We start from the raw sequence: 25,405 nt of genomic DNA, 5'->3' as shown, positions 1-25,405 counted from the left end.
GTGAAACTGAAAAATGGAGGAGGAGAGAGAGAGGCACAACAGGTAACGTTAGAGGATAACAGAGGAGGAATATGCTGGAAGGATTTAGCTCTGGAGATCGGTGGTGTAACGTTACCTGTGAATGCTGTACCCCAGTGCCCACAGAAGAGGAATACCTCTGTTGCAAGGAATAGGACCGGTTGCAGCCTTAGCTAAATGGTAAACAACAAACATGGCAGCACACCGGTAAGGTAAGACAACACGTTTACATGTCATTTTCTATATGTTCTCTGACATTTATCCTAACGATATGAGGCGGTCTTTGTGGAGAAAAAGCTTGTTTAGTGGACTAACTTTGCACTTGAAAGGATCCCCGTTCAATTAAGTTTTAACAGGTCTGATGCTACGGCTGTATCTAGGCTAACGGCTAACATGCTAACTATTATTTCTATGTCACTAGTGACTTGAAACAAATTTAGGACGATAGGAGACGGGTTGAAATAAACCGAAATTTACCTTTAAGCAGACCGTTTTCCAATGTCACAACAAAAATATGATAGTTTTCTGTCAGATGGCGCATGTTCCTGTGCTCTCAATAGTTTGGTGGAAGATGGTCATGAAACTCAGTCCGAGCTGCTTTAAATCAGTATTTTTCTTCTTTTCCTGACAAACTCAAACATGTTTAATATTATCATAACTTTAAGTCTGGACTCATACAAATACTGAAGTTCAATGACTTGACCATTGCCAACAACCAATAGCTGCACTCTCTCCAATACCAAACAGCAAACCAGGTCAACAGTAAACATGGAGGGGACTCTGGGGAGGAGCAAGAATGTGAACAAGTCTCATTTCTCTTCTACTGTGAAAAAGCTCAGTGAAGGGCAAGTGGTCCATAACTTTAATTTTGGAGACAAAAAAATGTAGGCTTAGCGCCCTGTGGTCCATTGCCCAATAGGAAATAGGAGTTACTTTTCTCAGGGAGTAACGTTGGAAGTACTTTTAAAGTAATTGAGTCACTTTACTCAGGGAGTAACACAGTAAAGTAACTGGTTACTTTTTTAAAAAGTAATGCAGTAACGTACTTTGATTACTTTTAAAGTAACCCTTACCCAACACTGAACAAGAGTCTGTTTAATTTGGTGCTTATCTGATCCACCAACCACTTTTTATTTCAGTAAAAAAAATTTAATTTTTGAAACAGTTCACTGCCCATTCCCACAGTCTCCTCCCACTAAAATAACACAGCTGACCTACTGAGACTGGCAGCAAGTTCAGGCAACAAAATCCAAAATGTAACATTTGTAAGCAAACACAGTTTATCTTAATGGATTATACTGAAACTGAATTGACAAAAATACTGTTGACATATGAGAGTTATGAGAGTTCTAGAGTTATGTATTTCCTCAGAAACATAAGAAAATGTTGATACGCCATATTTATTAAAGGGAGTTTGGCTTAATATTTTCCACCAGGAGCAGGGTGGGAAATCTTAGTAGTTGTAGTGACTCTGTAAGATCCCCAGTCTTTGTAAAATCTTAAAGTGTGTGACTAAAAAGTCACAATGTCATTAGATGTGAGTGGGTGTCAGTCTTTAGACTTTTCAAAGTCTGGTAGGCATAAGGTGACTGCTAAAACATCTACTTTTTATCTTAATGTCTAATTTAAGATTTTCTCAATTAGGTGTGTTTTATTATTCAGTTCATGTATTAAAATCTTATGTACAAAACCTTATTTAATGTAGACTTTGCTTTCTTGCAGTTAGATGAGAAAATGTCAGTATCCCTGTCATGTCTGTACAGTAAACATGAAACTACGGCCAGCAGCTGGTTTGCTAATCTTAGCATAAAGGCTGTGAACAAGGGGAAACAGCGAGCCTGGCTCTTTCCTAAGCTCAGTCAGTTTTTATATGGATTATACACACAAGACATAATGTGTTAATTAGTGTTCTTCAGAGTTGCTGGTAGGGAGATTTTGTTGCTTTGGACAGAGCCAGGCTAGCAGACATCACTGAGGCCTTTTGGGATTGATTGATGCTTGTAATGTGATGCAGGACAGAAAGAGATGAATAGGGACGAGGAGAAGTGGTCACTCTCAGTGATGCCACTCTTGTGTCTTTAATGGGATATAAATCTAATTCAGCCCACCAAATGCAGTCAATGAGTTATTGAATAGGTTAACGCTCACTTACCCTTCGACGGGTACAAATCACACAGCTGGTAATTACAGGATGATGGGCTGCTGTAGCACTCATATACACACTGACACACTGTACATTCAGAGACAGCACATCATATCCAAGCAGGCCTGTGTGTTACGTTTCCACCCGCCTGCTGCTGGCGTTTTGATGAATGGCCTGACTAACAGTGGATGACAGGATGGAGACCTGCTGCATCTCTTCATCTGCGGGGACTCTGATGTTTGAAGTGGCTTTGCTTTTGTTTACCATTTCCTGAGAAGCCTGAGGGACGGGCGTCTTGGGCGGAGGGGACTGATGGGACTGAAGAATTCACAAATCAAACTCATTATCTCACAGTTAGTCCCCTCTCGCTGTCGTTCTCTCTCTCTCGCACTAACGCTGCGCTCAAAATACACAGTGATAGTTAACATTCAGCTCCCAATGCCCCCCAGGGGATTCGACTCTGACACAGGTCGTTGCTTTGTTTGCACGTGCTGAAAAGTCCCTCAGAACTGCAAATATCTATGTTCCCTTTCTCGTCTTTCAGCCCTTACAGGAACCAGACCTAAAATGGAGACTCCAGTGATTTACTGTGGCACATTCATCAGATTAGAAGACTTGTGAGGGCCAGACAAAAATAAACGAATAAATAAACAGATCAAAATAAACCAAAAATCAGTCACTTTCACATCTATACTTTTTGGTTTATTTAATCTGGAGTGAGGAACACAAATTATACAGTGCTGTCTTTTAGCTCTGGTCTGATTCATGTTCACACTGATTTACACATAACAAATAATGTAGTAAACATGAAGTCAAATGGACTCGCAGGTAGTTTTGGTGATGTCATCTTGCATAATCTACATAGATCCAATTCTGGTGAGTCAGAGGAAGTCATTCAGATCATTACTGCGCTACTCATTTTTAGAAGAATAGTGACAAGTAGAGACAGATGATCAGTTGAATTGATTGAATCATTTGAAGTCTTTAAAGTTCAAGAGCAGTCTGTGAAGAAACGGAAAAAATGGAAGCTGGTTTTGACTTTTAACATGACTTCAATTAACGACAAAAATTAAAAATAAATAAATTGTATCTTCCAGACGTGATAAGAATCGTCTGATGTGAATCTACCCTTCTCATTTCTCAACAGAGAGGCAACAGTCTCACCTATAAGGCTCCGTACCTCACACCTCATGTATTTTAAATCCTATAATGTTGCACAGAGCTGGTTAGCTTTTAATAAAGCCTCCAAATTTCTGGTATTATTGAGAGTGCTTTCTCTTTTCTCCTTAAAATGGAACTGTCTGTTGCACAGCCCTTTGAAATCAGAACTTCCTCTCACACTGGATGATCTATAAATATAAATAATAATACCTCATGTTTTTATGTTTGTAACTTTGAATAATGTAGCTGAGTGTAGCATTTCTTTTGTTTTCTTCTTCCTTTATTGTATATATTGCTCTCTGCCGGTTGGCATGTGTAAGTAAATTATTTAGTTTTTGAGTCTCGCATGGAAAACAGACCTTGATCTGTCTGCGACACTGAGATTAAATACGAGACAAATGATAAGAAAGATGATTACATATAGATTGCAGGAGATTGCGATAAGGTGGGGAGAAAAAAAGCAGTGACATGCCCTTGTTATTTCTGAGCTTTTTGCAAAACAAAGTTAAACCATCTCTGAGTGCCCTCACGTCCTACAGCTTCTGGTCAATTTTTGTCTGTCTTTGTCCATCTCCTTTCCCCCCCGTATGGCTGCACTGCGTTGAGGGACAACAAGAGCGGACGCTGGCAGTGACCGCAGGCCTTAAATATCCACATGACATGAGAGTCAGCTCTAATGAAACACCAGACAGATGTCTTCATCAACTTTCGCTCATTGCGGTGGCACACAGTCTGCCTCACCCTGAGAGATGGGGGTGACTTTGAGCCATGGCGGATGTCCCTGGTGTGTAAGTGTGTGTGTGGGTGTGTGTGTCTTTGTTAGCCCAGTGATGATCAGAGTGACAGCTAGTTGTCTATCCCATGCTGAGGAGTGTGAAGGGTGACAGCTCCTTAATATCCCCGTTCATTAGAGAACACACCAGGAGTGACTGTATACAGTCAAGGAGAGAAAGCCGAGCTGCACACACGCACACACACACACACACACACACACACACACACACACAGAGCGAACAGTCCTGGTCCATAAAGAAACCTATCATTATTTAATGAACATTCCTCTCATCTCTCTGACCTCAGAGAGACAGCATCGCTCCTCCCACACCTCCTCCAGGCCTGCTGCCATCCCTCCCTCCTAACTCCTCTGAATCTGCTCAGTTTGTTCTCTGTTCACTGTTTTTAAGGTAGTGAATTCCTGAGTGGATTTATAGATGAGATGATGTAATGGGGAGATCATAGCATACTATAAAGAACAAATAGTTCTTTTATTTGTTGTTCCGAGCACCAGATAAATAATTCTGGTCTCTATGGAATTTGTTTTCTTACCAACAATCATCATGTATAGGGGACCACATTTACAGCTGGTATAAACATGCAATCTGTGTCTGGATATTACATCTGGATGACAAAAAAAACCATGTTAATGTAAGCTGTATGCAGGCAGAACGTCAGCGGCCAGTCAGACCACATCTGCAGGATGTCCAATATTTGTTGACAGCCAGCTCTGGCTACATAATTTGCATATTGAGATCTATTCACAGTGAGGGAAGAAATGAGATAACAAGAATGCTTATCAATATGATAAGCATCCCCCCCTCTGGTAGAAAGCCCTCTTGCAAAACTTTTCCCAACTAAATTGGGTTGAGGTGGGGATGGATTAACCCACCAAAGGGGTGCAGGGTTAGATTGTGTATACATTAGCCTTCAAATAATCATCGGGAGCATACAGCAAGGCCACTCATGGCAGCTCCAATTAAGTTGCCCAGCACCTGAGAAAACAACAAGTACTCCAGTCAGCAGGTTTACTACCCCACGCCTGGGTTGCTACATGTCTGCGAGGACGAGGTAAATTGATTAAACATACATGAATTAAGAATTACACACTATGCAAGCACAACTACAACATGTGCTTTTCTTACTATGACATGTCAAAGTGTCTGCTGTGAAAAGTAGAGCTGGGCATCATTTAAAAAATCACAATACCAGTACCAATAAAAGTTCCCTTGAGGTGATGCTGATACCGAGCAGCCTACTTAGTTGATACCTTTTTTCTGTCAGTCGATACCCATCATGTGGATAAAGCATTTAGTTGTGTAAAATGCCACTGGATGCTACAGGTGTGTAGTATAGCTGTACTTATGAACATTTTAGTGGCATGTCAGTACGCTGAACTGCTAGAACGCCAAGTACACCATGCTTGACTATATCACACCACAGACTGTCTGGACTGTAGCGGCTGTGATAGTGGGCCAGTTACCTCACATTCAATTGTAAAATGCTTGCGTTGATTGGGTGCCAGCAAAACCATACAAATTGTCCTATTATTTTTTACATCTGGCTAGAAAAGTTTTGATTCTACTTGGTACTATGTTATTTCTGGTGAAAGCAGTACAGTATCAAGTACTGATACCCAGCCCTGCTGAAAAAGGCCTATTTGATAGTGTTTTTGGTGAAGCTGTCCAACTGCTGCCTCCACTGTGTCTATGACTAACTCTTTGAATGTGCAGTCTCTGAGTGCAACCTGCTCAACTGTACTACACTCTGTGACCCCAGTCAGCTGCACCAGTCAGATTCAGTGTGACACCTGAGCAGACAGCAGAGGAGAACGATCATGAATGCTAGCAGGGTGGTGTTCCAGCCTCCATCCGCCCCCGTGGGGAGATATAACTGATTTGTACCACCTTATTACAGCTCTGCAGTACTTAGAAATGCATTTCTCAGAGTCAGGCCTCTGGGCTGCCTCCGCTCCCTGGGATGCTAATGAGTGAGTCTGTGGGTTTGTGAACTAACATGAAAACTGCCTGTTAGCTTCATCATATTCCTCTGTTATCTGGTATTTTAGAAGCAGGCTCAGGCCTCTGGTTTTTGTTACTTCCTGCTCCTCTCTTTGAATCCCTATGGGAATCACTGCGCTACTAATTCATGTTTAGCATATTAAACCACTTTAGCTCATTTCACTGCTTATAGTAAGTAAACAGTGACTTTGTATGGAAGGTGTAATAACCAGCAGGTGGGGGTGAATGTCGTGCATCTGAAGTAACACTTTAGTAAGGGGAAGGCGTAAAACTTTGTGCTGCAGCCATAACGGCTAGAAAGCGTGAGGCCGTGGAGGAATTAACGGCTATAAATTAGCACATGTTGATTAACGCGCTGATGTCTCACACCGCGTCTAACGATGCAGTTGCTGAGGGAATTACTATTGCCGCTTGTTTTCCCCGCTAACATGTCATTGAGTCTCAGAGCGTGTATGAGCTTGCGGTCGTGCTGTGCTCTCGGGGGGTTAGCGCACATGCAGCTGGCGGGGACGCCGGCTCCCCCTCATCCATAGTTAATGTGCCATGATAGAGCCATCAGGATTTTGTGCTGATCTGGAGTTTGCCCTTGCATGTGTCAGAGGAGACCTTGGCACATGGTATCGTCCTTGTGGATACACATACACACAGAAGTTAGTAGGATCACACTGTGACATAAACACGAGGCGTTAATGTGTCTCATTAATATGCTAAAACATCTGGTGAATAATACAAAAGTGCTATCTGACTCATGTGTACGCATCAGAGCCACGCTGTAAGGCTGTGTCATGTCTTATAATCACCCATAATGCCTTTTTTATTACTGTTTCACACCCGTTCCATCTCTTTCCATGCTTGAACTGTTACGTGATCCACAAAAGGGAGCTCCTCTGTGGATAACCTCTTTTCTTCTTCTTCTGTGTCCCATTATTTGTTTCACAGAAGAGTGTTTGGATCTGAATTTACCACCTCCTTATCAGAGGAAATCCACCTCACAGGTTCCCTCTATTTCATCCTCTATTCACTTTTGCTTTCAACGCCTATTTTTCCAACTGTAATGGACACTTGGTGCTAAACCTCGCCCTCACACACACCCGCACTGTCTATCTGTTTTTGTCTCTCTTTCTTTTTCACCTCTGTCTGTCTCTCCAAAACTCCTCGCTATATATCTGTATGTCTACTACATCAGGACTTTTTGGCAGCTCCTCCATAGCCTGGTGTGTAAAGCCTGTAACTGACACTTCAATGGGAATCTGGGTGAGACAGTTACCTTGCTGTGACTCACTCATGTACTATTCTGCCGTTAATTAGCCCCATGCTCCTTAAACTCTGGCTGCTGATCGGCTGCATTACACAGTGCCAGACTTAGCACATTCAATGCCCTAGGCGAGCTTCCCTTGGCCCTCCTACCACTAAAATAAATACTGCTTGTAATATTATTATTACTACTACTACTATGTTGATTGCATTTATTACAAACAAGAACTAGACATAATGAAAAATCAACGCAAATAAACAACAAATTGCAACAGCTAATAGGTTTGGGCAGTATCAAGGTATTAGAGTATCAGGGCATTTAGAAATCCTAAAGGTATGATTTTTCAATACTGTCAAAAATACAGACGCTCCTCTTTCTATTTAACTGACACTGAGACACTGTATAGAGGCGATGTGCTGTGGTACACAACATGTGCCACCAGAGGTCAGTCTCTATAGGTGCAACAGGCAGCTGAGCTGAGAGAGATGGTGACTGTGAGTGGTGGGGATGATGTTACAGGAGTAGTAAAAAAGAAAAATACCTCTGCCCCTGTTTGAGAGTATTGCCACATAAAACTTTATCTTAAGATGACTTCTTCCAACTACAATCACAGTTCTTTAACCACACTATTTTATTTAACACATCATCACTATTTAGGGTGGCATGGTGGTGCAGTAGCTATGTTGCTACACAGCAAGAGGGTTCCTAGTCAAACCTGGTGTGGGAGATTCAAACCCTGGGGTGGGGAAGCCCCTCTGTGCAGAGTTTGCATGTTCTCCCCTTGTCAGCGTGGGTTTTCCCCGGGTATTATGGCTTCCTCCCACAGTCCAGAGACATGCAGGCTAGGTTAATTGGTGTGAATGTGGGCATGAATGGTTGTCTGTCTCTATGTATCAGCCCTGTGACACATAGAGACCTGTCTAGGGTGTACCCTGCCTCTCGCCCAATGTCAGCTGCAGTGTTGGGTAAGGGTTACTTTTAAAGTAATCAAAGTACGTTACTGCGTTACTTTCTAAAAAAGTAACTAGTTACTTTACTGTGTTACTCCCTCAGTAAAGTAACTCAGTTACTTTAGAAGTACTTCCAACATTACTCCCTGAGAAAAGTAACTCAATTACTTTAAAAGTACTTCCAACGTTACTCCCTGAGTAAAGTAACTCAGTTACTTTAAAAGTACTTCCAACATTACTCCCTGAGAAAAGTAACTCAAGTACTTTTAAAGTACTTTTGAGTATTCTACATTTCTTATTGGGCAATGGACCACAGGGCGCTAAGCCTACATTTTTTGTCTCCAAAATTAAAGTTATGGGCCACTTGCCCTTCACTGAGATCCAATTCTCCCATCACAGCCGTCACGTTGACCAGTAGAAACACAGAACGATCTGCTGCCGTAGACAACTGTATGACAACAACACCCCAGCATTTTTAATATTTCCTCTAGGGATGTTACCACACAGAGAAAAGGGGGAAATGATGGTGTGAAACAGCAGAGGCACTTTGTCAGCCCGCTGAGTTAACATTACTGTCATTAGCATCAAGCTAGCTAACAATGGTACATCCTCACAGTCGGACATAAAGTAATAACATTAACAAATAGCGGCGGGGCTTTTACTCACCACAACTGCAGAGGCTCCCAGCTTCATTTGAAACAGACTACATTATTGGACTGTTATTTATTAATTAATCCCTCTGTGTGTTTATATATCTACTTTTTATCCGCTCCGTTGTCTTTATAAAGTTAACACATCGCACCGTCATTTCAAAATCAACACTTGTTTCAAATTAAAAGCTCCTTATAACCTCCTTAAAACAGGACAAGAATAACCCGATGACATCACACACGCCGTGAAAGACAACCGGGGATAATTGGTGAGTACCAGCGTGTAGCGTGTACCAGGCATAATGCCAGTCCTGAGTCTGAAATATGTCTGTCAGCGAGTCCTACTCCACCTATTTAGACTCCACCATAGACAACGGCAGCATTTCTCCGACCACATAGCGAGCCACAAGCTCCGTGGCTTCTTTCAGACTGATAGGTTTAACATTATCTCTGTTATTAGAACCAAACGACAGTCGTTGCTGTTTCAGAGCTGAAGGACCAGCGTTCTAAAAGTAATGGAAGTAACTGATGTCTTGTTTGAAAATGTACTTAAGTATTTGATTAGCCTACTCAAACAGCAAACTAACGCGTTTGGTTACTTGTTACTGCAAAAAGTAATTGAAGTACAAAGTAACGCATTATACCCAACTCTGGTCAGCTGGGATAGGCTCCAGGTAGTGATGGCCTCATGAAGCATTTTCTTCATTTTCTGATCCCACTAGATGGCACTCTGGATTAAAAAGAGAGGCTCAAAGAATGGCAATTTAATGTGTTTTAAACCATTTGTTGAACAAAAAGCGCCATCTAGTGCGCTCAGAAAATAAAGAAAATGCTTCATGAGGCTTCATTTGGCCATCACTAGCTCCAGCTACCCATGCAACCCCCAGCAAGATAAGCGGTTATGGAAAATGAATGAAATGAATCATATCTGTTTAGCCCACTGATGTGTTGATATCCGTTGCGGCATAAAGTGTCATCACGTCTTCCAGCAAGAAGGGTGCTTATTTCCTATCTATTCATTATTGTGGGGGCCATAAGTATTTATGGCCCTGGCAGATGCAGAGAAGCTCATCCACGCCTTTGTCTCCTCCAGGCTGGACTACTGTAATGCACTCCTCATCGGGATCTCTGGCAAGAGCATACAGAGACTGCAATACATCCAGAACAGCGCTGCCAGGATCCTGATGAGGGTGTGCAAACATGATCACATCACCCCATCCTGAAATTGCTTCACTGGCTCCCTGTCCCACTCACGATTGAGTACAAGGTCTCCCTCCTCACCGACCAGTGCATTCACGGACATGCCCCCCTTTACCTCAAGGAACCCCTCACCCCCCAGACCTCCTCACGCACCTGCCATTCTGCAACCACAAACACCCTCCAAGCTCCCAGAACCAAGCTCCGCACGTGGGTGACCGGGCCTTTTCCTCTGCTGCTCCGAGGCTGTGGAACGCCCTCCCTGACCACCTCAGGGCCCCACAGACTACTGATGTTTTTAAACAAGACCTAAAAACCTATCTTTTTACAAAAGCGTTCTGCTAAATGTCTTTTATAGGTTCTCCTTTTAACTATTCACTGTCTCTAATCATTTTTAATAATTCTTAAATTGTATTAATTCTGTTTTAATTTTTTTTTCTGCTCTGTAGCACTTTGAGATTGCTAAAATGTAAAGTGCAATACAAATAAAATTTATTATTATTATTATTTAAATCCAGCAAAACGTGTCTACGCAACATTGAAGATGAGACACAAATACAAATTACACAAATACTGTCATATACCATATACCCTGGTGGCTAGATTACTGTCCGCCTATATATTTTAATTTTGGATGCATTTATCATGTCTTCCCTTAACGCCCACAGAGCTCCTGCTTGTGCGTGTAGGTGTTTGTATATGTGTGTTTTCTGCATGTGTGCATGTCGAAAAGAGCCTGTGCATTTTTTTGTGGTCTGTTCTGCTCCTGCACACAGCAGCCCGGCACTGTCAAATAATCACACCTAAGGGTCTTTTTGTCCCTTTGTAGAGAAATGAGTTATTTACTCATAGGAAATGAATTTTCCAACCCCGCTGGCCACCAGAATGCAGGGTGGGATTGCAAAACAGAATCTTTCTCCCTCTTTTTCCATCAGACACACACACACACACACACACACACTTTTCTCTAATTAAATGTCAAAAGGCAGGGTATGAAAATCAATGCAGCATTGTGTGCAGAGAGAATGCATGCCAGCTAATTCAGAAAGGCAAAGGAGTGCCGTGAGGCTGATTATTTGACAGGCCCACTGCTAATGAAATCTCAAATCAGCTGGGATGGGGCTGATAACGCGAATGAAGCTCACAGCTTGATATATGGCTATGAATATGATATTAGCGCTGGATACATAACTGTCCTCTTTTCTCTGTCTTTCACTCCGGACTTACTGTGTCTGTCTCTCTCTGTGGACTCAGGCACAGCTGGTAAAGTAAAGCCTACAGTAGCTGCCCGGGAGGATTGGTGTCACAGGCAGGTGGAGGGGGAGAACGTGAATAACACCCTCTCTCTGATTCCTCCATGTTTCACGCTCTCCTTTTGCCACTAGCGTTTTCTCTCTGTCTCTCTCTGGGATTTGTCTTCCTCTCCTGTGCCTTTAATACTAGCACTCTTCCCCTTTTGCATAGATTAATTTGCTTTCTCTCCATCCATCTGTGTCTCTCTCAAGCAAGTATTCCCCTAAGAAAAACACATGCTGTGTGACTTACGACTGGATTGAGCCCCTGCCCCCAAAACCAGACTTGCAGCTCCAGGCACAAAGGTTAAACATTGGAAACTGACAGTGAAGAGCACACACGCATATGTAGGCGTCTACCACATTTACATCTGCGCAAAAACATAGTCTGTCTTATCTGTGTCGGACACAACTCCTGGAACAGGAGAGTTTTGTAAGAGGAGACAAATGAGCAGAAGTGTCTGTGTGTTGGTGAAGGTGGTACAGGTGAACTCATAGAGGGCCCACCTGTGCTGCAGACTGCTCGGATGTAAAACGCACCATCTGGGCCACCACAACCGCCCCACAGGATTTTACTGCCTGGTGGCAAATAAAAACAGTATTTTTTATGCTCTGCTGGGCTGCTGAGGAGAACAGAAGGAGAGGGAGAAATTGAGCGGCCCCAATCCATGCATGCACTCATGGTATCAATTCCTTCTTGTGCTTTACAATGTGCATACATTGGCCTTTTTTGTTTAGTACAGGTGAAGAGTGACAGGAGAGAGGGGAGAGAGAGAGGGAACGACATGTAGCAAAGCTGCTGCGGTAAGGACTCAGCCTTAACACATGGGGTGCATGCTTTTCCAGGTGAGCTACTGAGGCGTCCCATTGGAACCAATCCTGACTTGCATACCAACAAACCCCCAGTGGCACGCAGGTGTAATCATGGGTAGAGCAATTCCCATATTAGACACACATACTGCAGATACTGACTCATAGAGGCACCTGTTAGCGGCTGTATGAGACACACTGGGTGACGATGGCATTTTTGACACTCTGAGCAACTTCCATTGTATAAAGGGAGACAAAGTCAACATAGGGCTGATCAGTGGTGTCAAACAAACTCTGGACTTTCACCCAGGGTACCACAGTTCGTGTCTTGTGAAACAAAAAGTCAATCAAGTTATTTTAAGAACAACATAGTTTGCTAGTTTTTGTAGCACAATACGCTAGTGATGTATGTCGTATGCATTACATTAGTGACAAACATACGAATTTTAGGCTGAATCATGATATTTTTTTCCAAACCTAACCACATGTTTTTGTTATCTAAAAGAAGTAAACATAAACACAAAGTTTTCAACATATGATCCAAGTTTATTTGGAAAAGAGACAAATGCAAACTGTAAGTTTCCAGTGAAAATGGAAGTTTATTTTGAGAAACACAAAGCGTGTAATGAGGGTAAATGACACACTGTCATGGAGTGTCCAAAATTAACGCTGGAGGGCTACCTTGAGTCTCATAATTTGACGTATAGGACCACTATGCATATAAGCATAATAAATCTGGATTAAAAATGACATTTAGCAGCATTCATTTTAATTTCCCTAACTACGACAGGTACATTTTCCATATGCTGAATGAATTTACCTCTCCCCATACTGTATCTATACAGTATTAATATTTCTTTGGAAAAGTCTCTTGTGAATTTCATTTACGACTAGTGATTTTTCAGCTGTGACACATTAAGAGCGCGAGGAATTGCTGTTGCACAGTATATTAAGGTAACTAACAGCTAGAACAGCATTTCAGTCAAACCACCCTCTGCCAGAAGGAAATCTGTACCAGCTGTACACACCACATCACTCTGGATATAACCACATTTGTGCATAATAACTGATTGTATAACTGTATATAAAATGTGGACGCAATGGGAGTGTTGTAGAACACACTGTAAAATACAAAGTACAAATGCAGGAACACACATAAACTGAGACTTATGTCAATAAATCCTTTGCTCCAGTGTATGCTGGGGAGCTGCCATGCATGTCTGCTTTCGACACGCCGCAGTATCTTTTCCTGTCTGTTTGTGATGTTTCTTTATCTTTCCCTGTTGCTACTTCTGTCCACAACAAGTGACTCTATATTAACACTGCTAGGACTTCAGTGATGATGTTGACCATATGTCATTCTGGACTGAATGTAAATGAGCCTGTATGTGCACAAGCAGTTCGTCATTGATCACTGTGTAAAGAACTCCTATTTGATGAATACAAATTTTCTTGATTGTATGGACAACTCCTGTAAGAACATATTTGGAACTTGTTTTACAAATGCTTTGATGAATGAGGCCTCTCAGAACACACACACGTACACATACAACTAAGTCTGTGATGCAGATTACCCCACAAATACCTTTACATTCATGGCATGGGTCCTCCCCTCCCACCTGCACACATTCATACGTGACACTGGACAGACGACAGACTGCGTCAGCGAACTGCCGCTGCCACGTCAGTCTTTTGGCATTGCCATCTCTTTCTCCCACAGGCCTGGTGTCCAGATGATCGCACCAATCTGTCCTCTACTGCCTGTTTCGTTCCATTTTCGACTGAAAAGAGCCGTGGTTACATGGTTACAGAAAAGCTTAAGAAAAAGTAAAATTACATTAAAAACAATTTCTGAGGAGAAAAAGATTAAAATCTAAATTATTTTCTTTGTGTTTCCAGCTCCTGCTGTTTGGTCTTAATCTGAGTATTGCTACCAGATCTCAGAGCTTAAGAACATATGAGCCCTCGTTCTTAACCACAAGGCCATCTCTCTATTCATCTGCATCTCACTAAGCCATTGGCGAGCTCTCAAACAGGAACTCAGAGAGGCTTTTTGAAACAAAGAAAAGGCTGATGAGGTGCCAGAGGAAAGAGCAGCAGCACTAGTACGTTAATACAAACACTAAGCGACACTTATGTAAGAGGACTTTGACGGGACATCATAAAAATGTACTCTCACTTCTTTTAATTTAGCTTGTCAGGTGGCAATTAAAACGTGACAGGGTGAGGGTAAGATGAAGGAAGATTATCTGGGCAGCTGTGACACGGTAACCACAGCTACAATGCTATGGGGAGGACAGACTTCTTAAACACAGCTTTTTCTTTTTTGTCTTCCAGCCCCAATTCCATGTTCCAGAAATACACCAGCTCTGTCAAGTCAACTTATAAATTACCTCTTGCTTCATTTTTATATTCTAAAGCTTGTTCTGTATTTACACACAGATCTGCATACAGCTTGAAAAACAAAAATACCAGGAAACAAACCATCACAATTTATATATGACTCTTTTATTCAAGTTTGAAGAAAGATTTCTTGTCAAACACTAAATTTTAAATGTATTCATCTAGAGGCCAAAAGGACTGTAACAATCCATTGATCTTGATCATTGTATTGATTCAGTGATCAATGATCTAATTTCATTAATGTAATGTGAAAACATAGATCGATTTCATCAGCTTGAGTGTCACTGCAGGTGTGCAGCCATGAAAAAGATGACGAGGATAAAGTTATTTATCGGGAATAAAACAGCGTGGAAATATTGTGGATTTAAGAGAATATACAGGCCAACAGACAAAGCACAGGCTCTATGTAAAAAATGCCGTTATGAGATAAAATACTCAGGAAACACAACGTAACATCACCTGCCTGGTATCTCACTCTGCTCACTTCTCAAGACAACAACAGCTGCTCTGTTTTAACAATGTTTGAATGAAAAAACATGCAGGCAGAAATTAAACAGTGCTGTTTGTAGGAAGACGTAGTGACATATTTGTTAACCTGTGAGTGGAAAAAGAAGTCTGCCAGTTGCTGGCTAATTTATGCAATGTTAAAGTGATAAACTAATAATGGGTGAGAAGCAAAAAATAATGAACCTTCACAGATAGGGGGGGGGTCTGAATGAGAACCTGAGGATATTAGCCACAGACATCCTCTTAAAAAATGGCCATGCCCTTACTTATGTGTAAAGTGCAACACACACCGCCATCAAAACGCTGTGCGTCAAAACGCTTGCCTCCATTATATTCTATGAACCAACCCACACTGGCCCCAGCCGATGCGCTGCGCCGCTCTGCTTCAGCCCACTGCTCTATTTCCAGCACGGCCGGCACTGCGAGAAAAGCCTTTTATGTACGTCTCGGCCACCGTAGTATCAACTCCGGCTGTTTCAAATTTTTAATAAGACAACTTTGATAAGAAACTCACCCGTGAAATCCAAGTTGTTGTTGCCTCAAAGTTTTTCCTCTTCTTCTTCCGTTACTAGCAGTTGGCAACTAGTGTAGGTACAGCCACGTAGCGGGCTGGGTTGGGAAATACACGTCGACGGTGTGCGCCACTGCCAGTGTGTGTTGGGAGGCGGCACTTGACGGCCACAGCGCCGCGCTGGCGGCGGTGTGTGTTGCAGTTGCATTGCCAGTTCTACTGGGTAGGATTTGGTGGCAGAACTGAAACTTCTCGTGCGTGAAAACACAAATGGCCCTATCTAGAGTCACGGTTTGGTTTGTCTGTTGTGGGCTACTGTAAAAAAACACAGCGGCCTCCGTGGAGGAGGACCTGCTCCATAGATATAATTGGTTCACTATAACCAAACCACAACAATTCTTAGTTTCACTTAATTATACACCAATGAAAACATAGTTATGAATATTTTGTACCATATCTGCCAATAGCTGGCCCTAAACACTACATGCTGGACTTTTAAACCAAGGGGCTATCTAGTTATAGAGACCAGAAACATTTTTGTATCAGGCTGTAAACATGGACATTGTAACATGGCAGTCTATGGGGATTGACTCTGTTTTGGAGCCAGCCTCAAGTGGCCATTAGAGGAACTGCAGATTTTGGCACTTTCACACTGACTTCATTTTTCAGCCTCAGAGGTTGCTGCTTGGATTTGGGGGGACATTTTTCTTTTGTATTCTACAAACTGTGATGATTTAAGAGTGCCATTTTCCCATGAAATGGCTTAAAATGGCTTCTTTCTATCTGTCATTTTTTTTCTTTGAATGAATGAAGCAGCACTTTGGCGTGACAGTAAAGAAGTAGTAAGGATCCGTCATTGCCTGTTTTGTTAATTAAAATAAAGTGTGGATGAGATGGACTGGTGTAAAGCCTTCCATACTGTGTATGTCCACTGCAGCCTGGAAATTCAAGTTCACTGTGGTGGCGACTTGCCAATGTATATTTATGTCTTCTTGGAAATAATATGGTAGAAATAGCACTGCAAAATAAAGTCACAAACATCCTGGAGTTCTGGCAATGTTGCATGCAATTGCGACATAATAAGGTGTTTCTCTGCCAAATCCCCCAAATCTGATGCAACATATTTGTAAGAAGAAAATGCAGTGACTGTGTGGTGATAAGCCCCTGGTAGAAAAGTGCAGTACACTGCTTTTAAAAAACTGCAAACAAGATTACAAAGAGCTAATAATTACAAACAGCTAATTGTGCGCACACAATTGACTACAGGGAAACTAATGAACAGATAATCACATGCACACACACACAATTCTGCTTCCCCCGCGTCTCTTACATGGACACACACACACACACACACACACACACACACACACGCTCCTGTACTTTCTCTGCTCTGTTAAAGTGCCTATTCAGAGGGAACAGTAATGATTCCCTCGGATCAGGAGACTGCCCCAGATATCCAGCAGGTCTAAAGGACACACATTTAAATAAAACCAGGGCAGCAGCGTTGCATTCTGAGGATTAAAACTCCACCAAAAGACACTTATGCTGTTTCTAATGTGCACAGTAAAGCTCATAACATCATTGTTTCAGTTTCAGACCATGAACACGAGTCCTGCACACTGTCTGCTGATCCTCTGACACTGATGATGGACATTGTTCAGTCCCCTCATTTCATACATGTGACAAAACTGAAGTCTGGAAACAATAACATCAAAGACCCAAGGGCTGTTTTTAAAAAATGAATAATGCAATGCGTCGTGTCTACCAAACAGTCCTTCTGTGTTTGAGGAACTGTGTGTGTGTGTGTGTGTGTGTGTGTGTGTGTGCGACAAATAGCACAGAGAATCTTATGAAACCACATTCATTTTGATTTGGTCTTCTTTTGTTTGCATCGCTCTGACTGAATGCCAGCTCAGAAATATTCACACTTTGTTTCTTGTTTGATGTTAATTTGATGTGAAGGAGGAGAAGATTGGTAGTTTTTACAAACTTTGGCTCTCACAGCTGAGGCCTGCAGCTCCTCTCTATAGATGCTACATGGCTTAGCACTTGACATGTAATACACTGGCACTCACAGAGAATTTATCACCTGGCAGGTAATTGCCAAAATGTTCCCAGTTTTTTGTTTACAGCATAAAAGATAACCTCTGAGCCTTTGAAAGACTCAGATTTCTTCAATCATCATTATAAGCACCTCTCAAAACAAAGAGAACAGCCTGGAGCCTTTCCACCGACTGCATCACTGTTCAATTTGTTGATTGATTCATTGATTTTCTTTGTTTTTTCTTTCTCCAAATGCAGAACTGTTAGGGACCGGGACAAATTGCCTGTGAGGATTTATTGCCTCATTTAGACAAATGTGTTGGAGAGTCGATTTACATTTTAAATGGAAACATTACCTTTCCTTTCCCAGGATCAACTGAGTGTTTATGAGTCACTATAAACACAAACACAGTAAAAACGTCACCGTAGTGTACATTTCTATGGTGCTGAGGCGCGCACCCACTCACTCCTGCTAGTCCACCTCTCTGCCTCGACATCGATTTGGCCTGCTTTCTCTGGTGCAGGTGTCTGACTGAGTCCTAAAATAAACTGAGAGACAAAAACTTGAATTGTGAATCAAGAGTAATGCAGTTACATGTCAGTCTACAGTAGGGATGTAACGATTACCGATATTACGGTAAATCTTGGTTAATTTTTACACGGTAAGAATTACCGTTTATGTTTAAATTAACTGCATTATCGTGGTGGATTATCAGGATATGTAATAACAACCTCATTCAAGTCTCGCGATGCAGGCGCTGCGTGAATGCGTAGCATGTGTAAACACAAAGAATGAAAACATGGTGGAAGGTGGTGATAGCGGCACTCAGGACATTTCCCCCCCCCAACTAAACACACAAAGTCTGAGGTCTGGGTGTACTTTGGGTTTCTGAAGAATGCAGAGGGACAGCTGGTGGAGGACAACTATCCTGTGTGCAGAACATGCATAAAGAAAGTTGCTGCGAAGGGTAGCAACACTACAAATCTGCTGGCTCATCTCTGTGACCATCATCCACAGCTTTACAACCAATGCAAGTTATGCCATGCAAACGTCAGTTATTGTGTGCGGGACTTTGGTTTTACTGAGATTGTCATAATGTGTAACTCTCGACGTATACGGGACATTTGAGCCGTATCTGTCCTCCTATACGGCGACTAGGTTTTCCGTTTTCGTTTAAGACAATTAGGAGCTAATACTAATAGCTGTATTAGCAGCTATGTTGCTAACGTTAAGTGTTTCAAAACGAAATGGAGCTGAAAACACTGAGCGGAGCCGACAGAATATAAAGCGACGCAACGTAACGCTAACTGAGATCAACTATGATTGAATCACTGTGATTATGGTTATTGCATGGCGAGCTAGAATCGATATAGACGGCCAGTTATGCTTTCTCGACATAAGCTCAAGGAAACAACATAAAACGCTGCCGTGTTAACCTTTGACCGAGAGCATGCACTTCTTTTCTCATACAGGTAATCCTCTGACTCACATGCACACTTCTAATGTGTGAATTATTCTGTGTAATGATGACCATTGCCCTTAGGGTTTTTTTGGTTTCTCCTGCACATTTGTGATATCTATTCTATATATAGTATGCTTTTTGTTCTACTCTTGAATTGTTTTGTTTTATATATATTTTTCCTGTCGTGCTAATGAATGAATAATTAATATATAAATTGTTTACATATTTTGCTGACTGTTAAAATGCACCAGGCAAATAAGCTTTGCTCCTGTAATGTGTTTACATATTTTGTTCATTTAGAATAAAATTTTCTGTTGCTGTGCCAATCCCTTGCCCCTTTAATGTGAAAGTTTCATTTTAATATAATATTTTGGCTGTTAACATTTTAATATGATGAAGAAGTTACAAGATTTGGTGAAGTTATTTCAATGTATCTATTTTTTGGATATTTTATAGCGCTTAAAAAAATATCGCAATATTATCGTTTACCGTGATAATTTGGTCACTATAATCGAGATATCAAATTTTCCATATCGTTACATCCCTAGTCTGCAGGTTTCTGAATTGGCCACATAAACATTTCAGCACACCTATTTTTGACCCTGAAAACAGCAGTTGTCACAACAATCTCACCTCAGGGTTCATTTAGTAGCTGTTCTGGAGCTTTTGATCATTTCACATGACTTTCATCCACAGATAAAGTTTACTTATTTGTCATAGAATGGTACGATAAGTTTTTGGGCATTTAATGTCTTTACTGGATACAGCCAAGCAGGGGTGCACTGTCAGGAGAGGCGAACCTGGCAAATGTTTGGAGCCCCCCCCCCAAAAAAAAATTAGTAAAAGGGCAAAGGGATGCCATGATACTGGCACATTTTGTAATGACAGCAATAAACTAGGTTTGCCACAATAGTCAGCGGTTTACTGGTATTGTGTTCAGGCATGCATTGATTACATTACTTGCCCACCAACCCCACCATCGTTTTGCGTTTTAAAATCATGACTTTGTCAGACAATAGTCACCACAATTATAAACAGAGCAGCAATCAGACTGCATTAATCACGTGATGAGAGTAAGTAGAATCGGACGACAAAACCACAAGGCAGAGGATCTGGTGTCAAAGTAAAAAGTAGGGGGCCTCGATGGGCTGCTTTGCCCGGGGGCCCCCACAGTCTAGGATCGCCTCTGCAGTCGAGAGATGAAAGCAAACAATGGAGAAAAATGGAACAAAGTTCCAACCAGAGAAGCTGAGGGCCCTGGCGCCTTGACCCCAAAGTCACGGGGGAGCCACTCCTGCGCACTTTAAGGACTTTGCATCCATCTGAAAAATTGGACTCAAGCACATTCATTGATTTGCAGTCTTCAATGATGCAAGCAGGCCACACATTTCATTACTATTGTGTCCTCATCAGAGTCCAGATGGACAAAGACACCACATAAACCCCTAGATAGCCAAGCTAGAATAGGTGTACAATTGTCATTGTACAGCTGGTTGCTCCAATCAGGCCCTTGTTTATCTAGAAATTTGCAGGTTTGCCTAAAAGTTAAGGTTTAAAGTTGCAGATGAGGATCTATTGATATGAGCTAGAGCTCTAGAGCAACTACTAAATGGCTGTTTGTCAGCATTTAAACACGTCACTGAACCAGTGACCACATGATGACCTGGTATATCCCCCTTCTTGTATTCTGATACACTTTTTCTGGATACACTAGGTGACAGAGTTGTTGACTGTGGTGACAAATCATGTACCGTTTGTTGTTTTATTATTATTATTTTTTTGCATTTTTACTATACATGCAACTATCACTCTATTAATATTGTGCAGATCGGTGATTAAGAGTGAATCACTTTAAACCACTGGATTACACAATATAACCTTTTTTCTGCCATTAACTAATATTACTTATACTTTATTAAAACACCTATTTATAAGCAGCATATAAACACTTCATTACTGGCTGATAATGTAGCTGTAAGCTAACAAAAACAAAATTCATACATGTTATTCCTATGGTCAAAAACTGCCCCAAAATATCAGTAAACATGAAGAACTCTCTCACAAATCAAGAACTAGAGGGCTAAAACTCAAATTTGTGATGTCATCAAGTATAAAGCCTGGAGCTGCTTCACAGACATTGAATGGTGGAAGATGGATGGTGAAATATGTTATAGATGACACTGAGAGCAGCCAGGGGAATGTTCTGAGTATCGACTGAATTGCCATGATGCGTTAACAATAACAATCACTTCAAGGTACACAACTGGCAAATGATTTCAAGTGTGGTATGTAAAATCTGCAAACTTGTTATTTCTGTTGTCATTTTCAGCCATTACTGAAATGTTTAAAGATACATAGTTAAACACTTTGGTCCGACCAGTCTGATGTTTCTACTGTGCTTTTTTATGCACTTTGTTGCTTTGCTATCATCTTTGAAGCTGAACAATGTACTGCTATGGATGGGGCCAACGGAAAGTGCATTTTAGCCACCTAAAGAAAAAAAAAATCAATATCAATGTAGTGTACAGTATATCTGAATACTTTACCCCACAACCTAACTGACTGAGGCTGTGGTAGACCAGTGGCTGTGTCAGTGGAATCTGGTGGCTTTGATGTAATGGCTTCAGCTCCCTGTTGGAAAAGGTTGTCTGATGGCAAGGTAATGCTGTGGAAATATTCTCAATACAGCGCACGCTTAAACTGATATTGATTTTTTTTTTTTTTTGGTGGGACGTTTTTAGGTACCTAAACTTGACCATTTTAAGATACCAGGATTTTCTACCTTTCTACCTTTTTGTTAATAAACATTGTGATTTGGTAGAGAAGCTCATTTGGGTGTGAAAAACATTCTGTGCGTTCACAAAATCAGTCCTCCATTCACTGTTTATGGAGCAGCTCCAGACTTTATACCCTATGACATCACAAGTTTGAGACTCACTGCTCTGGTTTCTGTCTTTGAGAGAGAGTAGCCCACGTTCACAAAAAGCGATTGAAGTTCCCTTGGAAATATCATTTGGAAATCTTAATTTAGGTAGTCTTTGCATTTAAATGTTTATTGATGTATCTGTCTCCAGTGGTAACTCCACTAACAAAGCAATGAACAACTGGTGTATGAACAGATAACAAATGCTTGAAAACATAATACACCATAGTTGTAATTATGTAATGATTAAATGCCTAATTATGCACTGTAGGGATCTGTTAATGTGTGTAATCTTATATCATGAAATATGATTGTCAAGCATTCATTAACTGTGTCCATCAATTATGGAGATTTCATAACAGGAGTAACATTAATAAACACAGATGTATATAACAGAGCAAAGCCTACAATTACATCAGAGTGTGCTGTGAACCACTTATGAGGTGTTAACCATCATCATAAACATTAAGACTACTTTGTATTTTTCTTTTCAAGTGCTGCTTAATATAGTGGAGCACATACAGTCAAAATATAGCAACATGCCAGTGCTAGCGTCCTTTACAGACATCCCACAGCCTACCAGTAAAAATGCTAAGGGGCTAAAGTGTGTGAGTGTGTGTGTGAGAGAGAAGAGCAGCATGGTGATCCATCGTCAGTGGGAAGATTGAGGAGTGGGAGGATGCCGAGCGAAACCAGGGGTGCATTTTGATGGCAGCAGTGAAGTGTGGCACTCCATCGCAGTGAGTGGTCAAAGTGGGAGTGTGTGTGTGTGTGTGTGTGTGTGTGTGTAGAGTTTGTGCTGTAAAAAGCATGTTTTATAGATGCACTCATATAGACAGTATATGTTGGACATCAGCACTCACACACACAGACACAGGCACAGCACGCATCAGTGGTGTTTCCATGGATCTGTGTGAGAATAGAGGGCCACTGTTGCTCCTCAGTAATGCAATCATGTATTTCCAGTAGCCAGCGGCAGTTCATTACATCCACATTTACACTCTGTGTATAAAAAATGTCCAGTGATAATAGTCAACAAATGTCCATACAGTATTCTAATATTCACACTGACAGACAGAGTTATTAATATACAGCTCAGGTCAACATTGAGCTGGCAGTTGCAGCTTGCAGTTTATAGTACCTGCCTGATTCAAAGGTCAGCTTGGCTTACATCAAACACATACACACACACACACACACACACACACACACACACACACTGCAATGCTTTGAGACACAGACAAAAACATAGTTTGTAACAGGTCCATTCAGCCCCACTAATCTTAATCAATCCACATGACAACTGATTATGATTCTATGTAGGTCTCTCAGATGGGAATGAATTGCAGCCCCTCGTGTTTGTTTCCTCAGATGACAACACGGAAATGCTTCCAATAGCCTACAAACACAGTCAGCCTTTTCCACACAATACAATACGCAACGTCTCACAATAAACCCGGCTCTGATCTGAACCCCTGCACAACCCAGCTCCATGTAAGCCAGCAGTGTTTCCCACACATGCCTCTGCAATCCCTCCACGGTTCGTTTACCACTCTGTGAGCTGCAGCTCCAAAAAAAAGATGCATGGAAACATCCCTCAGATTTGCACATAAACATAAACTTACCCGCTGTGACTCGAGAGACGCAGAGACAGCTGAGGACGAGCAGGGAAAATCTCTCCATCTTTCTAACGCTCGGACGACGTGCGGTCCCATTTACTCTGGCCGGGGGTGCTGCTGTGTTAACCGGTGCGCCGATGTTGTGCTGCTCGGCGTTCACGTCAGTTCATGCGTATCGTCTCGACTGGTGGAAGGAAAAAACAGAGAGGGGGACAGCGACGGCGGCTGTTCAGTACCTCGGACAGCGCAACACCTCATTCAACAGCCTCGACTGCTCCTCGAGCCACCGGCAACCAGCCAGCGAGCCATTATCATCTACTGCTCTCGAGCCTGCCGATGTTCATATGCGTCGTCGGTTCACCGACTGTGCTCCAAAAAAACCCTCCCCGATCTGCTGCTGCTGCCGCTGCTGGTGATGCTGGAGGTGGTGCTCAGCGCCGCTCGGCTGCTGCAGACAGAGTGAAACGTGCTGGCTTTGTATATGAGCGTCTGGACTGTCCCTGCCTGCCACACTGACTCCTCCAGGCTGCACAGTGAGAGAGGGAGGCTGCAGGACAGGCAGCACAACCTGGCTTAATAATTCATAAAATACAAATCAGTAAATGTGGAAAAATGGAATGTAAAATGAAACTTGAATGATTTCTATAAATGATTCCACAGTTTTCTATTGTTCAGTAGTTACGGCCTTCTTTCCCACCACATATTTTACATTACAAAGCAGCCATCAAAGCAAATCCAGCTGTTAAAAAATTATTCCGGGCCTCCAAAAGCACAACAGCGAGAGACCAGCTGATCACATGAAAACTTGTCACCAATAACAAGCCCTCTTCTTTGATCGGCTACACTCTCTCCCATCCTCTTCTTTTCTTTGCCCACTTGGTGAGCCAGTACTCTGAATTACTGCTGCCCACTCATCGATTAAATATGCATACACTGGCCCACGCAAACAGTCGCCTGCGCAAAGATAAAGTCTCTGTGGCGCTGCTTTCCTTCCACTTCAAAAACAAACACGTGCCTCTTGACTTCAGCACTGGGTTGACCCCTGTTACTGCTCACATTGTTTCCAAAGCACATTAGAGAGGAGAGAGCGCATGAAGAAGCGAGTAGAGAAGTGGATAAAGTCTGCATACAGTACCTGATGGTCTCTCTGCAGCGTGCTGTGGACTTGAAGCTTCCCGGGATATATGTGTGTTTGTTGCCTGTGTGCGTGGGAGTGTCAGTCCCGAGTCAGGAGACGCGCACTGTCCCCTAGCTGTGTCCCCAAGAAGTGTTTGCTTCACCCCGCTGTGCACCTCGATTCATAGCCTGCTGCCTCTGACGTGCTTCAGAGGAAAACACTGTTGGTGGTGGTGGAGGGGTTATTGTGCTGTTTTTTTTTTTTTTTTTTTGCATGCTTCACTCTCCTGTAGGCTACTGCTGCTCTCCCCCTCCATCTGTAACTGAGAGAGAGAGCCAGAGTAAGAGAGTTTGTAGCCCTGTACCATACACCCCTATCAGCACTTTAATGTATCCATCAGCAGCAGTGGTGGAGGAAGTATTCACACCCTTCACTGCAGTTAAAGTGGTATCATGTATCATGTAGGGGTCAAAGTCCTGCACCAAGAAAGTATATGCCTGTGAGTGTTACAATAGCTATATTTTATATTACTAGTCTACTCTTACTGA

At 42.1% G+C, this 25,405-nt stretch overlaps 1 protein-coding gene across 2 annotated transcripts in view; it reads right to left on the bottom strand.

The window, feature by feature from the left end:
* fndc5a (fibronectin type III domain containing 5a) overlaps nucleotides 1-24,912 on the bottom strand; it is a 48,445-nt gene extending 23,533 nt beyond the window's left edge. Inside the window, exons 1-2 of one of the 2 annotated variants that reach the window (XM_049597140.1) lie at nucleotides 24,876-24,912; nucleotides 23,747-23,924 (exon numbers count right to left, since the gene is read on the bottom strand). In XM_049597140.1, coding sequence (XP_049453097.1) covers nucleotides 23,747-23,804 — 58 coding nt within the window. In that variant the 5' untranslated portion in view covers nucleotides 23,805-23,924; nucleotides 24,876-24,912. Of the gene's footprint in view, nucleotides 1-23,746; nucleotides 24,391-24,875 lie in introns of those variants that run through there. The other variant, XM_049597141.1, reaches the window with a different exon arrangement.
* Nucleotides 24,913-25,405: the final 493 nt, after the last annotated feature.

The sequence above is a fragment of the Epinephelus fuscoguttatus genome, linkage group LG14, assembly GCF_011397635.1.
Source record: "Epinephelus fuscoguttatus linkage group LG14, E.fuscoguttatus.final_Chr_v1".
NCBI classification, from domain to species: domain Eukaryota; kingdom Metazoa; phylum Chordata; class Actinopteri; order Perciformes; family Serranidae; genus Epinephelus; species Epinephelus fuscoguttatus.
The sequence above is the reverse complement of the archived record's forward strand: the minus strand, read 5'-3'. Positions and strand labels throughout refer to the sequence as shown.